Raw genomic sequence first — 17605 nt, forward strand, 5'->3', positions numbered from 1 at the left:
AGTGTCTGACAGAGCGATGAGATAAGACAGGTCTACTGTTGGCAAATATGAATAGGAGATACCTCTGACCTAAGTTGAATAATCTTGTGTTCCTTCCTGACTCGAAGATAGGAAATTATAATTGCTGTCTGTTTGAAGCATAACTGAGGCTCCCTAGGCTGTTTTGCCCAAAACGACATTCACGCCTGGGACATACTGCAATATGCTGATATTGGACACTTTGTCCTCCATTGGAATATGTCATTGACCTTGGACTAGAAGGTCATTGAATTGCTTACCAACAAGATGAATAGATTGGTATGCCAGATAGCTAATGAAAACTGAAAAGATTACCTGATTAGCCCCCACCAAAGGTACTTGTCTCATATGTGGGGGTCATCTTTTCTGGGGCAAGAAGCAAATCTTACATTACTTTAGAAAACTTGAATATAAACTTCTCAACCTTCCAGTGGGTCCAACAGACTGCATGGGTTACTGCAGACTACTTGCTCACGTAAGATTACCACTACTGGAAAATGTCTTGGGTATGTGGAAAGGCCAAAAGGTTTTTGAATGAACCTAAAGTGAAACTTTCAGAAGCATGTGTGTACTAAAATGCATATATATACACATCAGCTAGATTTAGGGACAACCTATAGCTGCCTTCTCTGATGGATTGAGTGATTGACCGCAACCACTCCAAATTAAGTTCTGGATCTTGATCCCTTCTTTTGTTTAATGCCTAAGTCTGTTTTCGACAATGGAGAATGAAATCCTTCACATCTTCTTTGGAGGGATGACTTCCTGTTGAAACAAGATTTGGTACCATTTGCTTAAAGCTTTGCTTGCTCTCAGGAACTATGGTGGGAATTAAATGAGTTGGAGGGGAGGAAAGAAAATTCCAATGACTTCCAAATTGCACAGGACCCATGGATCCTGAACCTCCATGCCCGAAACTTGGATACATTCCTATAATTCAACACCTACAGGGCAAGTTTGGGTGAAGAAAACCTTTGCTGGTCCCAGGGATGAGTGGACATAAAATTAGGTAAACTAAGAAAGATGATTATGAGTTCTTTAAATCTTTTCTATAGCTCTTCTCAGGTCCTGTCACCAGCTCTTTGCTCTGGGCTTGGTGACTAGCCTAAGGAAAAAGTCCCTAATCTAGACATCACTGATTCCATCTTGAACAGCAGTCAATTCGACTTAGAAAAGGTATATGCAGCCAGAAGCAAATTATAAGGTACTACTGCGTTGGTACATGGTGCCGGCCAGGATAGCATCCTTTGTGCCTGGGGCGTCTCCCCGGTGTTTTTGTGGCTGTGGTCAGGAAGGTACTATGTTCCACATTTGGTGGCAATGCCCCAAGGTGAGACGCTTCTGGATTAGAGTGTATAACTGCATATACACTCTTAAGCAGGTTAACCTGACAAAATCCCCGCAGCAGGCCCTACTGGGCAGAAAGGTGGACACGGCGACGAAGGCACAGAGACGGCTCATAACATTTATTTTTATCGCAGCCACAATTACGATTGCTAGGTCCTGGAGGTCTCCTGACCTGCGGTTTGAGCAGCTTAGGCATAAATTATCCTGGATCATGATGAATGAACGATTGTCGGCTCAACTAGATGATAAGATGCACATATTCGACAAAGTGTGGGAACCAAGGATCAGCTACCTTACTGGGAACGAGTGAGGGATCCGTATGGGTCTGGGGGCGGAGTCCGGGGGCGGGGTCCGGGGGCGGGGTCCGGGGCGTGGGGTTGGGTCCATTTCCTTTTCTTTCCCTTGCTTTTCCTTCCTTTTCTCTCTATACTTTCCTTTCTCTCTATCCCTCATACTTGTCTTCTTGAAGAATATCTTCCTAAGGTCCTCTCAGTGGTTACATACTGCTGCATAACATCTTGTTTTGGTTCCAGCACGGTTTTCTAGCAGCAGCCCGTAAGGTTACTTATTTGCAGTAGGCATCAATGCTCGCTTCTAGAGTTGTAGTGCACTAAGGACCGATGTCTCCAAATAACTATTTGAATGGGAGCCTTCGGGCCCATACGCGGCACAACTTCTCTTGTTGAGTGCAGTATGGTCTTTGGTGTATTTATTTTGTTTGCCTCCCTAAGGCTGTTACAGCCGACCATTGAGAATTTTATACCGCTGTTTGATGTTTTCTATTATTGTTTTTTATATTTGTACTCTGAAAATTTTCAATAAAAACCATTGAAAAGAAAATTACTTTGTATTTCTGGATACTTCATCATCAATAACATGCTCCAGCGAAGTGTTGTAGATGTTGTCTCGGTTCCAGCACCAAAGAGATCTAGAACTGAGTACACCAGATTTTCATCATCAAAGTGTGTTTCAGCTTTGGTTGACTCCTAAAATCACAAATATCAAATGACTCAGACACTAATAATTTATTTATCATCTTACTTTTTTTTATATATATATATTATATGCTCTCTGGAGGAGCCTTGGTCCATTAAAAAAGAGAAAAAGGCAAAGGGCCACTTGGTTAATAGGACTTTCACTCTATTTATTAAAGGGTGAATGTTACAACCCCCATTTCCAGGTCACGTTTTAAATAAAATATAACCAGTCTATGATAATTAAAGCATGGCTTAATATAAAATAATAATAGTGCAGAGGGGTGTGGCTGGAGCATGGTGGAGTCAGCTGTATGTCTTCCTAATAAGGCGTCTAATAGTCCTCTCCAACCAAAAAAGAGCATGCTCACTGGGCTCTCCATTGCCTGCACTGATGTTAGATGAGGAGGACCCCCAGAACTATGTAAGCCTGACACAGCTGGCAGTACTGTACCAGCTGATCCTTCTAGCCTTCCTGTAGAATTCTTAAAAACTTCTGAAAAATATCAAGCAAAGGAGACTGATGTTTTCACTGAGTGAGCGAAACATTATTTCAGGGAAGACATTGCCTCTCTCCGACAGACTACCCAGAATTTGTGGAATACCCTGTTACAGATACCTCTCAAAGCCTGCAAGCTACTGAGTCCCAACTCTCCTCTTCTCTTGCTTACATGGCAGGCATGCAACTACATATAGATGACTTAGAAGATCATTGCAGGAGAAACAGCATAAGAATACGGGACATCTACCGAAGGTTACTGCTGTGTCAGATTTATGCTCCACTGTGCTAGACATTCTTAGCCAGCTCCTGGGAGATGTCTCCCTGGCAGAGCCGGTACAAGGGCGGGGCAGAAGGGGCGGGTGCCCTGGGCGCTAACATTTGTTGGAGAGAGGGGGGGCGCCACTGCTGGACAACTTCTTTCACACACTGCTGACTGTGTGAGTGTAAATTATTGCTGGCCGCCAGCCGCTATCTGCCTGCAATGTGCCGAGTGCACTCCTCCTGCACTCGGCACAGCCTGAAGCCTTCTGTTCTACTTCTTCTTCTGTCAGGGGAGCGGAGAAAACACCCCCCCCCCTGACAGGCTCTCTGTAGTCTGTCCCGGCCCTGACATCATTGAGCAGAGAGCGCTCTCCTCCTGCTTCAGCCACTACCTCGAGGAGCCATGGAAGAGAGGAGAAAGTAAAAGTGAAAGCACAGAAAAGCACATCCAGAGCCTGGCACTGTGTCTCTGTCTGTCTGCAGCAGCGTGAGTGAAGCCTGCCTGCCCTGGTGAAGAAGTGAACTATTCAGATGGGGGGAGGGGGGTCTGTCTGTCTGGCTGAGAGCAAGTAAACTCTTCAGATTAGTGGGGGGGGGGGGGTTCTGGCTGAGGAGGGGGGGGGGTCTGTCTGGCTGAGAGCAGGTCAACTATTTTGATTAGTGGGGGTGGGGGTTCTGGCTGAGATGGGGTCAGCTATTTCGATTAGGGTGGGAAGGGGGGGGGCTCTGTCGGGCTGAGAGGAGGTCAATTATTATTTAGATTGGGGGGAGGTCTAGCTGAGAGGAGGAGGTTAACCAATTGTATTTAATTTGTATTGTTTTAAGTATTTTCTTGTTTTGAAACTACATTGATTCCTATATTACACCCACGACAGGGACGGGATTGGGGACGGGGGGGGGCGCAGTTTGCCATCTTCGCCCTGGGCACCAAATGACCTTGTCCCAGCCCTGCTCCCCGGAGGACACAGAAGTGGGCAGAATGCACAAGACCCTTGGGCCCAAGCCATTTCGATCCTAACTGCCCTTGCAATGTTTTGTGCTGTAATCACTTCTTCATACAGAGGAAAGAAGTGCTCCATATGGATTGGCAAAAGCAGAGGATTGACTTTGAGGGCTGCAAATCTTTCCATGTCCTGTTTCCTGTTAAGAGAGTGAAAGTGTCCCCAGAACAGTAATAGGGTGAAAATATTCAAATGGAGACACTAGTTCGGATGACGACCAAGGATTCCATCACTTTGGAGGGATTTCCTCTCATTTCCTTTTTTGGCTATGTGACAAGAAGGTAAATATCCCCAATGAAACTCAGATGACAAAAAACTGACCAGGTTTATAACCCTTACTTATTCTATCTTCTACAGCAGGGGTCTCCAAACCATGGCTCGCCAGTTATTCAGGAACTACAATTCCCATCATGCCTAGCCATGTCTGTAAATGTCAGTTTGACAATGCTTCATGGGACTTGTAACTTCACAACAGCTGGAGGGCTGTAGTTTGGAGATCCCTGTTCTACAGCAGCCCTCAAATTTTCCACTCGCCTACTCGCATTTTGCGAGTGGAAAATTATGTAGGGCGAGCTACTGTCAGGGGAAGAGAGGAGAGGAAAGCTGGCCGAAGGATTGGATGTCAGCGGCGGATCATCCCGCTGTAACAGCTTTAATTGTAATTGGCGGGCGCTCGCCGGCATACACAGTCCCGTCTCCTAGCCCGGCTTCTTTGATAGACAGAACACCTGGCCAACCAGGACGTGTGACGTCTATCAAAGAAGCCGGGCTAGGAGGTGGGACTGTGTATGCCGGCGAGCGCCCGCCAATTACAATTAAAGCTGAGCGGGATGATCCGCCGCTCCGACATTATCCGGCCAGCAGGACTGATGGAGGGGGTAAGCCGATCATCTCACCCAGAGCCGGTACAAGGGAGGGTGGGATGGATGGATGGCTGCCCTGGGCGTCTGTGTCATGGGAGGTGGAGGGGGCGCTGCCAGGAGTGTTTCTGTGACAGGAGAGAGCGGGATGTGCTCTCTCTGTCTTCTCGCCGGGCTGCACACTCCTGTCAGTATAGCAGACATCAGATCGGGACTTCTTCTCCCCTTAAACAGTCAGAGTGGAGGAGGAGCAGAGGAGAAGACAATTTCTACTTGCAAAAGTTTTTTATTTTGTAAGACATATGTAGATTAATAACATACAATCTCAGGAAATATTGCATAAGAAAGGTATACAATGTGTCATATACAGAGCCCTCTCGGGAAGGGACTTTGTAATGATAACAATGGCAACAATGCAATACGAGATAGGCATGGTTACTAAAACAGTATTACTAAAACGTCTGAGGATCAGAACAGAATCCCAGCCCGCAAGCAAAGCACAGAAAAATATAACCGTGGACCTCCATGTAAGTTACAAATGCCCTCTGTAAACCAGGAAGGGGAACCCCCCTCCTGAATCTTATGAACTGGGGTTGCATATAATCACCCTCTGAAGATATAGGTCCTGAGAGAGGTAGATACCCTATAAGCCACAAGAAAGGAGGAAGTATGGAATATCCGAAAGGAAGAAAAGGAAAGGAAAAGAAGGAAAGAACACAAGAAGAGAAAGGGGATAGGAGAAAGGATGGAGATGCTGGAGTGGATGCAAGAAGGGATCGGGTGGAGAAAATACAAAACACAGACAATTAGGATGAGGGACATGAGATGTACAGACGCCAGGGTTCCCATACTGCTTCAAATTCCGCTTGCTTGTCACGGAAGATGCTGACCATCTTCTCCTGGGTCATGATCCAAGAGATTTTGCGTTTGGTCGCCCCCATTGAGACCGAGGGGGACTTCCAAGCCCGAGCCAAGGTAAGCTTCCCCCCCAACAACATGAAATGCATGAGCTTCAAACTGGTTCTGGGCCCTTTTACACCAGAGCCAAGAAGCAGTGCTACTTCCGGGGTCCTGGGAGCCGGAAGCCCGGTAACTTTGCGGATCAGACTAAACAATTTATTCCAAAAACTACGGATACGCGGGCATTCCCACCAAATATGGAGCAAGGAACCCTGATGTCCGCACTCGCGAAAGCAAAGAGGATCAGTCCCCGGGTACATTCTGGCTAGACGGGTGGGAACAAGGTACCAACGCGTAATAATCTTAACATTAGCTTCAACTAGAGATATATTCAAGATACCTTTAAAAGCCCTCCGGAAAATGGAGTTCCAGGTGTCCGGTTCCCACGATAGCTCCAGATCCCTTTCCCAGGAAAGGGCGTAACCGGGCTTGTCAGGAGAAGACAATTTCTAAACCTTTGCACGGACAGCTGGCTGGAGAGATGCGGCTGCAGAAGGGGAAGAAGATTGCGGCTCAGGAATGACACTGGATGTCAGATCCGGACTATACAGAGTTTCTTATCTCCTGTCCTCCGAGTCAAAGTAAGCAATGTGGAAAGGGGGCGGGTAACAAACTCTGTATAGTCCGGATCTGACTTCCAGTGTCATTCCTGAGCCGCAATCTTCTTCCCCTTCTGCAGCCGCATCTCTTCCGCCAGCTGTCCGTGCAAAGCAATAGGAATAGGCTTCTCCTCCGCTCCTCCTCCACTCTGACATATGAAGAGGAGGATCACAGAGCGATGTGCCGCTCTGTATCTGAGGTCAGCATGCTGGAGGAAAGGGAGAACTACACTGGGGTACAAATCTTATCCTGTCACCTCCCAAATTCCCATCTCAGCACAATCCCCCCCTCCCTCCTAGCACAACCCCCCCATCTCAGCACAATCCCCCCCTCCTAGCACAACCCCCCCATCTCAGCACAATCCCCCCCTCCTAGCACAACCCCCCCCCCATCTCAGCATAGTCCCTCCCCCTCCTAGCACAACCCCCCCATCTCAGCACAATCCCCCCTCCTAGCACAACCCCCCCATCTCAGCACAGCCCCCCCCTCCTAGCACAACCCCCCCCCATCTCAGCACAATCCCCCCATCTCAGCACAGCCCCCCTCCTAGCAAAACCCCCCCATCTCAGCACAATCCCCCCATCTCAGCACAGTCCCCCCCCCTCCTAGCACAACCCCCCCATCTCAGCACAATCCCCCCTCCTAGCACAACCCCCCCATCTCAGCACAGTCCCCCCCCTCTTAGCACAACCCCCCCTCCCATATTGATCCCACCTAGAAGTAATCATCTTCTCCCCACCCCTCATGCTACAAATTCTCTTATTCCAACCCCCCCCCCCCCCCGGGACAATCCCCCACAAAGTATTTGTACTAGGAGGGGTGGGGAGAAGATGATTACTTCTAAGTGAAGTGGGATCGATATGGGGGGGGGAGGGGGGTTGTGCTGGGATGGGGAATTTGAGAGGTGACAATATAAGATTTCTTCTAGCAGGGGAATTGGGGGGGGGGAGGGTGCTAGGAGGAGTGATTCCTGCTGGGGGGGGTGAGGATTTGTGCCAGGAGTGGGGATTTGGGGATCGTCCTTATAGAGATTATTGGAATGGGGTGGGGGGATGGATTTGTGCCAGAACAGGAAGTCTTGGGGCTGTTAAAAAGGGGTATTTGGGGGGGGGGTTGTGCCAGTAGGAATAATGGGGTTTTTTTGTGCTAGGGGGAAAATTTTGATGGGGGGAGGATTTGACAGGTAGGATTTGTTCTAGGAGGTGAAATTTGGGGGGGAAGGGGTACTAGGAGGGTGATTTGGGGGTTCCAGACCCTTGATGGGCACTGATTAGGCTGCACTGATGGGCACTGAAAACTTTGTTATTAATATTTATTTTTGTAACTTCTGCATTAATGCAAAAACATTTAACAGTGTAATTTTATGAGGGCGTGTTTAGGGGCGGGATTAGGGGTGGGGCAGGGTAGGAGTTGGGTGGGGCAACTGGTGGCGAGTAACCCTTAAGGCCTGGGACTTTAAATTTTGAGCCCTGTTCTACAGTATATGAAAAAAAATACCTTTAGTTCTATTTTAAACAATAAGCTACAGGTGATAAAATACAAGGGGTGGGGTTAAATGCGCTCATGAGCATACATAAAAATATTTGGAGAGGGAAAATGTAAATCTGCATTGTTAAAGAGAATATGCCATTTCATAGGTTTTTCTTTAAGAGAGAGACTGTCCTGAAAGAGAGACGCCAGGTTAGAGTGAGACTGCCAGACTGTCAAAGTTGTCTTTTTTAGAGAGAGGGGCTGCCATGCTAAAGTCCTTATTTCGAGAAAGAGTGTGCCACATTAAAAAATGAACAACACTATTAATCCTCATTTACATTGTAAAAAATTCCAGCCAAAACTGATGTTTGGATGTAATCCTGCAGCCAGTGATTACATGTGACTGAGGACAGATGATTGCCCCTAAACGCAATCTTGTAGATGTGTGAATGAAGCCATTAGATGGATCTGTCAGAGACAGACTACTATGTAATGTAATAGACTTCACATTAGATAACCCATTGCCCTACAGAAACTGGAGGATGTGAAGAACAACGTTTGGAATGATTTACTTGCCTTGTCATTGATTGCCGATAAATTCTCATGAATGTGAAGGAAACCACAAAATCACACAAGGTTCATTTATAAATCCAGCACATTATATTGGAAAAAACATATACCTGTTCTTGTTTTAAAATGTATGCATCTATATATCCAGAGATGGCATTTGTATCAAAAACTTGTCTCTGCTGTTTGATGCGCTTAAAAACAAACTCTTTGACTTCATCAAAATTCCGCATAAGCTGTTTGTGGACTCCAAGAAAGAATGAGATTCGAGGAAAAAAGTTGAACAGCTGTTGAGACAAACCAGTAATTCTTAGATCTTTGGTCTATGTACATAAAAATGTTGAATCACATCTAGCACCCTATGTGGCATCCTGGCCATAACCCCCTGTCGTTCAAACGCGCCTTTTAAAAAACTGCAAAATGTATACTTACCGGAATCTTCACTCTCGGGTAGAGCAAAGTCATCTAAATAACCCTCGTATTTGCCAGTATGTCAGATGTCTGTGTCTCCTACTATGCCTCTTGTTCGATCCATGAGCCCACTATGTCATTACCTATCAACTGTTGCCTGGGTGTTTTACCAGTTATAGCTTTATGGTAGCAAGGCAAAAAGCAAGCCACTGGTAAAAAAAAAAAAAATTCATATGACACAGTTTGTCAGAAGGCATATAGGAGGCAAGCACTGCAGATTATTGTAAACCCACCAACACCACCAAGAAGTATGGTGGTGGTAGCAGTGTGCTGTGGGAAGTTTTGGATGGGTAGATGGTAAAAAAACAATACAGTAAATTACTGGAAATCATGAAGGAAAGTCTGATGGAGCCTGCAGGAAACCTTAGCCTAGTCCTGGGATCCCATGTCTTCCAGCAAGATAATGATCCCAAGTATAAAGCCAAAACTACATAAGAATTGCTAAAACAACACTGCCCACGCTCTGATATAGTGTACAAATTGTGGATAGACAAGAAAAGTCTTGTTTACTTACAATCCACGTACAAATGCATAGGATTTGAGCCATTATGCAAAGGGAATTGGAGAAATACATCCAGTGTCCAGATGTGCAAAGCATATATAGACCTAATGACACAGATTTAGGGCTATAATTGCTACCAAAGATGCATGTACTAAATACTAACTTGAATGGTGTGTATATTTCTGCAGTAATTATTTTTATTTTTTTACTTAAACGCAAGAACAGTTCAATTTGTTGAAGATTCCAGTTTCCTTTATTTTCACCAGATGATTCTGGCAATAACATACTTCCTCTCCTAGGGTGAAAATGCTCACAAAACATATTGTGTCTATCAAGGTTACCACAAGGTATCAATATATGCCCCTAAACATCCAACTTAATGTGCAAAATGAACTGCAAACAAAAAATGCGTAGAAGTAGTATTACATAACTGCTGATGTCACTTCCGATGACGAAATTTCCGAGCTGGTGGAACGACCACGGGACAGCAGCAGTCAGCATTTTTTGAGAGAGATTACACTCATGGAATCTGCTGGGTGTTGGCTAAGGCACTATGGCATGTGAGTGGATTTTTTTACCTTTGTTAAAGCTTCATTTATTTTAATAAACTGGTTGCACGATGATCCTGTGTTTGCTTTTCAATCCCTGAGTTGCAAAGACAGAGAAGAGGACCATAAGGCAGGTGAATATCCAGATATCCTGATCTGGGAAACAACACAAGCACATATAGACCAACTTAAACCCTGTGTCCAAAAGTCTGGTGAGTCTCAGTGTATAGGGGGATGGAGTGGATACACTGATAAGAACCATTTGGAGAGCATTTGTCTGCATGAATTGTGTGGAGCACGTTTATCATACTTCAAGTACACTGTTAAGGGCACATTGAATGAATTATTTTCTCACAAACATTTATGGCATTATAGTTTTTGAATGCGAGAATTAGTATTATTTCAGTTGGTACACATGCTTTTTGTTTGCAGTTTATTTTCACATTAAGTTGGATAATTAGGGGCATATATTGATACCTTGCGCTCATCCAATGTGGTAACATTGAAGTTTAACATCTAAGTGCATTTAGCACGAAATTGTGAAAAGAGTTGTAGGGGTAGTGAATGAGTTTTAGGGTGGAATCCGGGCTGCAGTGATTGAAATATACAGTATAATACTGTATCTATGAAAAGGCTACCCTTGGACAGATTTACAATAACGCACACACACACACTATCTCCAAAACATTGTGGGGGTGTTCTGTAGTTCTGGGAGCAATGTAACTGATGAATGCAGCACAGGCAGAGAAAACAGGACTTTGTCAGCTGACCCAGGTTTTGGGGAGCCAACAAGTTTTTTTTTTTTTTTGCGCTAGTTGGAAATGCTTTCACTGGAATGTTTTACCAGACCAAAATGAACCAAATCAATGAAGTTAATTGTTAGGGTTTACATACCTTTTTTCTTTTGCACAGATACATTGTCACCCTGCCATGAAAGACACTATTTTATATATATATCTAAATCCCCTATGTTCCCCATCAATGTTCTATAATGGTGAAACATGAAAACTTCCAAAAGGGTGAATACTTTTTATGGGCTGTGTATATGTTAACATTTGTAATAACATGTCTAAGCTAATGACCATAACATATTAAAATGCAATGCTTACCATCATCTTAGGTGAACCAGCCAGTTTCTCATTTTCACCTGTTAATCGAATATGTCTTTTAAATGTTGGGTCATTGTATTCAAACCGTTCTCCAAAAATGATAGAGCAGATTACATTAGACACTGCGCAGTTCATTATGATGTCTGTGTCGAATGGTTTCTCTGGAGCATGGTAAATAAAAGGGAGAAAAAATCCTGCATTAATTTGCTCTAAAGGGGCTCCAGGAAACAATATTGTGTCGCGGGTATTTAAATGTTAGGCTAGTTCCACACTAGGCTGGTTTCTGGTGGCCTCATCTGCATGGGTACAGCAGCCCATGCATGTGCATGGGCTGCTGTACCTAGGGAAAACTAAAGGAAAACGTCCCTGTATCTCTTCGAAAATCACAGCCATAGTGCTTTCCAGTGTGTGGGGGTACCATTAGGAATCAATGGCACCTCCGCATCTCTGCACCCGCATATAGTGTGAATCTAGTCTCACAGGACAGTTTTCCTGTCTTACTTTGATAATTTGATACGCGAGACACATTTATTGGTTTCCTAAAACAATCCCTCAGATTCTTCCCTTCATTTTAAACCTGTATAGAAAGTCCTAAACTGATTGGTTGGTATAAGCAACACAGATACCAGTGTTAATTTTGACGTCACATTTTGAATTTTGTTTTGGTCATAGTCTTTTGTCTAAAAGGCGATTTTAGTTTTAGTCGTATTTTATTCATCTGAATTGTTTAAGTTTTAGTCGCATTTTAGTCACCTAAAATCTCCAGTACATTTTAGTTGACTAAAATCAAATGGGTTTAGGTAAATTGTAATGCATTATTTAAGCATTTCTTTAGAATTGCCAAACTCATCATTTGAACATGCACTACATACACAGATTTAATTGTTGTGATATATATCATCTATATAAATAAAACCAAGTTTCATAAACTAACTTTTATGTGTGGAACTGCATAGGAAAGGGAAAATTGGAAATGGGTTTTCATCATAGTTTTTGTCAAATTACCTATTTTGAATTGTATCTTTGTTTAGTTTTCATCACTGAAAACATGCAGCTGACAAAATCTATGGTAAAAATATTTTCCTTGACGTAATTAACACTGACAGACGGGTATTTTTTTAGGCACCTTGATAATACATGATTTATTAAATCCACCCATGCCTCGCCTCCCACCATCATAAGCCTCTTAAAGCACCGGGAGCCGCTGAAGCTAAGAAGTTAAAGTGGTTTTAAAGGCTGAAGGTTTCTGTGCGCAGTGCAGCCCGCCCCAATACATACCTGAGTGCTCTCTCGATTCAGTGATGTGCACAAGAGCTGAGCTTCTCCTGGGTCTCTCTTTCCTGCCATTGGCTCCTGCTACTGTCAATTACAGCAAGTGAGCCAATGAGGAGAGAGCGGGGGGGAGGGGTGAGCTGCAGCTCTGTGTGTCTTATGGATGCATAGAGCAGGTCTCAGGAGCAAGCACTCAATAGTGCATCCAGAGCAAGTGGTTTGCTATTGGGGCACTGGCTGAAGAGGAGGAGCCAAGAGCACCGGCCGGGAACCCGAAAATTGGAGGAATCAGGGCTGCTCTGTGCAAAATCACTGCACAGAGCAGGTGAGAATAAAATGTTTGTAATTTTTTTTTTAAACAAACCTTTATTATCACTTTAACCACTTAGGGACCACCCGCCGTAGTTTTACGTCCCTACTTTAACGTTAAATACTGTTTTTTTTTTTCAGCAGATAGCTTTTACAGTGCGGGTGGTCCTCTTTCACATAAAAGTGGTCCTAGGGGAGGATTCGCCGCGGGATCACTTTTATGGGCGGCAGGAGAGGTGCCCCTCCCGCCGCTTTCCAGTCATTTTCCAAGCTTACTGGACCCATCGGTAGCGGTGAAAACAATCCGGTCTTTTCCCCTCCTAGGCAGGAAGTTGAGTGAGGGCAAGCTGGCCCCCACTCGACTCTATGGCCTTGGAGGACCGGAGCAACACCACATGTAGTTTCCTCCCAACAGCCTTAAAGGGCCCATTTAAAAAAAGTTACATTTTTTTTTTTCTTTTGCTTTTTAGTGTAGATGTGAGATCTGAGGTCTTTTTGACCTCAGATCTTACATTAAAGAGGACCTGTCCTGTTTATTTCTATTACAAAAGATGTTTACATTCCTTGTGATAGGAATAAAAGTGATAAAAAAAATGTTTTTAAAGGGACAGTGTAAAAATAAAAAAATAAAAGGTAAAATAGATAAGAAAAAAAAATTAAAGTGCCCCGTCCCTCCGAGCTCGCGTGCAGAAGCGAACTCATACACAAACGTGCCCACATATGTAAGTGGTGTTCAAAACAAACAAGTGAGGTATCGCCGTGATCCTTAGAGATAGAGCAATAATTCTAGCCCTAGACCTCCTCTGTAACTCTAAACTGGTAACCTGTAAAAAATTTTAAAGCGTCAACTATGGAGATTTTCAAGTACCAAAGTTTTTCGCTATTCCATGATTTTAAATGCGCAATTTTGAAGCATGACACCTTGGGTATTTGTTTTACTCAGTGTAACATTATCTTTTACATTATAGAAAAATTGGGATAACTTTACTGTTTTCTTATTTTTTTAATTAAAAAAAAAGTGTATATTTTTTCCAAATGAATTGCGTTTGTAAGACCGCTGCGCAAATTCGGTGTCACATAAATCATTGCAACGATCTCCATTTTATTCTCCAGGGTCTCTGCTAAAAAATATATATATATATATAAATAGATAATGTTTGGGGGTTCCAAGCAATTTTTTTGCAAAAAATACTGATTTTAACTTGTGTCAGAAATAGACCTTGTCCTTAAGTGGTTAAACAGCTCCATTATCCCTACTGTCTGACACTTCCAAGTGTAACATAATGTCCCACACTACATTCATTACAAGACATATTCGTGGCAAAGCAATCAGCAGCAGTAATCATGGCACGTCTCCAAAGAACCCTAAACCTACAGTTGATTCAGAGAAAGGCAAACACCCCTTATTAACTAAAATTCAGTTTTTCCCAAAAAGGAAAAAAATCCATTCTAATTCCAGGATTAATCTACAGCGCATTTATCTATAAATACTGTATTCTGTGCATTTAAAAGCACAGCTAGCTCAGCCATTTGTCTACCAGTGCCATTTATAAACAGCAGCTAGCAGACAGGGAACTTAAACACACTATAACAGCTTAGTATTTATCTGCTTAAAGACCAGGCCTATTCCTACGCTTTTCATATATACGGTATGTAAAAATTGACAAATTTTTGCTAGAAAATTCCTTAAACCCCCAAACATTATATATTTTTTAAGCAGAGGCCCTAGAGAATAAAATTGTGGCTGTTCCAACTTTTATGTTAAGCAGTTTTTGAGCAGTGGTTTTTCAAACGCAAAAATAAATACACTTTATAGAATTTTAGCGCACATAAACACAATATATTACCCAATTTTTTTGTTGGTAAAATATAAATGATGATGTTATGCCATATAAATACATACCAAACATGTCATACTTTAAAATGGCGAACCCCTGTGGAACAGCGACATTGAAAAATCGGCTGGCGGGAAGACACTGCAGGATCCCTAGACAGGTAAGTGTCATAATATTAAAAGTCAGCAGCTACAGGATTTGTAGCTGCTGACTTTTATTTTTTTTCCTGAAGGAGCCTGGAGCTCCTCTTTAAATTATTCATAGGAGATGCTTTAAAAGCCTTTACAGGCTACCACTTTAGATTTACACAGAAGGTCTGGTGCTAGAATTCTTGCTCTCGATCTTACGTTTACCTTGAAACCTACAAAATTACTACGGTACGACAAATTGTCTATATATGGAGAAAGTTCAGCACTCCTGCTACTCTCCCTAGGAGTGGCCGTCCTGTAAAGATGACTGCAAGAGCACAGCGCAGGCTGCTCAATGAGGTGAAGAAGAATCCTAGAGTGTCAGCTAAAGACTTACAAAAGTCACTGGCAAATGCTAACATCCCTGTTAGCGAATCTACAATATGTAAAACTCTAAACAAGAATGGATTTCAAGGGAGGATACCACAGAGGAAGCCACTGCTGTCCAAACAAAACATTGCTGCACGTTTACAGTTTGCACAAGAGCACCTGCATGTTCCACAGCAGTACTGGCAAAATATTCTGTGGACAGACGAAACCAAAGTTGAGTTGTTTGGAAGAAACACACAATACTATGTTGTTGTCTGGATATGGCTACTTTTAACCACTTGCCAGATTTACTGTTCCAGGCTGGCTCGGCTGTGCGAATTCTCATAGCCCTACGTCGGGCGCACGCATGGTGCTGGGGGGAGGGGATGTCGATCCACGGGGCCCCCGGGCACCAGCGATCGCTCCCTGCTGAGAGAGAAGGACGGTCAGCTATAGAATCACAGGTTTCTATGATCATTTCACAAACCTATCCCCCAACAGTTAGAAAACACTCATAGGCTCACATTTAACCCTTTGATCACTCCTAGTTTAACCCCTTCCCTGCCAGTGTCATTATTACAGTAACAGTGCATATTTTTAGCACTGATTACTGTAGTAAAGTCACTGGTCCCCCCAAAAGGGCCAAAAATATCAGTTAGGGGTCCAATCTGTCCGCTGCAATGTCTCAGTCTAAAAATTGCAGATCACCACCATTATTAGTAAAAAAACAATTACATAAATCTTTTGCACAAACCAATCAAAACACACTTATTGTGACTTTTTTAAACAAAAATATGTAGCAGAATACAAATTGGCCTAAAAGGATAAAAATTAGATTTTTACATTTTTTTTTGGGGGGGGGGGGGAATGTTATATAGCAGAATGTGAAAAATATTGTTTTTTTTTTTTTTTTCAGAATTGTTGCTTTTTTTTGTTTATAGCGCAAAAAAATAAAAATCGCAGAGGCGATCAAATACCACCAAAAGGAAGCTATATTTGTGAGAAAAAAAGGACGTCAATGTTATTTTGGTACCGCGTCGCATGACCGCGCAATTTTCCGTTAAAATAACCCAGTGCCGAATGGGCACTGGGTTATTTTAACGGAAAAATAGATAATGCAATAACTATAAAACCAAGGGTACTCACCATCATCCACTCACTGTAAAAACAGATACAAAGATGAACCATTATAACGATGTGAAGCCAGTGTACTACAAAGAGAGAGGGGCCACAGTGCACAGACATATGACCCCTATATATCAAGGAAAGGACATCCCAACTAACACCCCAATATAATAGAACAAAATATAATCAGAACATGTAAATAATAACCATTTAAATCGGGAGGGGGGGAAGGAGGGAGGGGGCAATCAATCAAAAAAAAGGGGGTGTCAGGGTCATTCATAGTAGTGGGAAACATTACACTCAAAGTTCAAACCACCTGAAATCCAGGTATCTAAGTGGAAGATCCAAAACACCTCCCTCCTGCATAATAACCTAAAAAGGTCACCACCCCTCACCGGTTATGCAGGAATGGGAGTTTTTTGGATCTCCCATTTACATACCCAGAGTCTAGAGGGTTTGAACTTTGAGTGGGATGATTCATACTACTATGAATGACCCTGCATTTCCTTTCTCTACTGGCATATTTGTCAGTAACCTCTCCTTAAATGTATATTTGGACACCCCATTTTTATGATTGATTGGCCCTCCCCTTCTCCCCTCACTTTGAATGGTTATTTACATATTCTGATTATATTTTGTTCTGTTATATTGGGGGTGTTATTGGGAATGTCCTTTCCTGTTGATGTACAGTATATGGTTCATATGTCTGGGCACTGTGAGAGGTCAGTTTGGTTATGTCATAATCTATGTAGCAGCACATATGTGGTTTCATTGTCCGATGTCTTCTCACAGGTCTGTGTGGCCCCTCTCTCTTTGTGAGTGGATGATGGTGATTTTTTCTGAGTAGCCTTGATTTTATAGGTATTGCATTATGTATACTCTGAACATCCTTATACTCCATACAGCATTTGCTCTGTCCACTCAAGTGTGCTCTTAATTATTTTGTGTTGGAATGCTTGGGACCAGGGGTTTTTGGTCTCCCATCCCTTCAGGCTAGTTGTATTTGTACTACATGTCTTTACTTTTAAGGGATCAATTTTTATATGCTGGAAGTGCTACCATCACTCTTCTCTTACCATTGTGGTTTTGGACCAGGCAGGCACCCGGTTTTATATAGCAGTGGAAGAGCTCATGGGTCACTCTGTGAGTGGTGCGTTCCCCCAGTTTCCTTAGGTCAGAAGAGGCAGCTTGGATATGGGGAAGCAGAGCCCTGCTCCTCTACCAAAATCCCCATCTCCACACAAAAACAGGACAGAAAAGCAGGACAATAAACGGTACATTAATATTAAGGACATTATAAGCTACAGGGAGAACAAAGGAAATACTTAACACAGTACAGATCCCATTTAGGGGATATGAGATAGCCATTGGGATAGC

General features: G+C 43.2%; 1 protein-coding gene across 1 annotated transcript in view; it reads right to left on the minus strand.

Annotated features, from left to right (window-relative positions):
* Positions 1 to 17605, minus strand: part of LOC309558636 (uncharacterized protein) — a 526969-nt gene that overhangs the window by 143840 nt on the left and 365524 nt on the right. The window contains exons 4-6 of the mRNA XM_082261702.1: positions 11191 to 11351; positions 8674 to 8847; positions 2210 to 2351 (exon numbers count right to left, since the gene is read on the minus strand). Coding sequence (XP_082117828.1) covers positions 2210 to 2351; positions 8674 to 8847; positions 11191 to 11351 — 477 coding nt within the window. The remainder of the gene's footprint in view (positions 1 to 2209; positions 2352 to 8673; positions 8848 to 11190; positions 11352 to 17605) is intronic.

This window comes from Pelophylax lessonae (assembly GCF_965119305.1).
Source record: "Pelophylax lessonae genome assembly, chromosome: 6".
In the NCBI taxonomy this organism is placed as follows: Eukaryota; Metazoa; Chordata; class Amphibia; order Anura; family Ranidae; genus Pelophylax; species Pelophylax lessonae.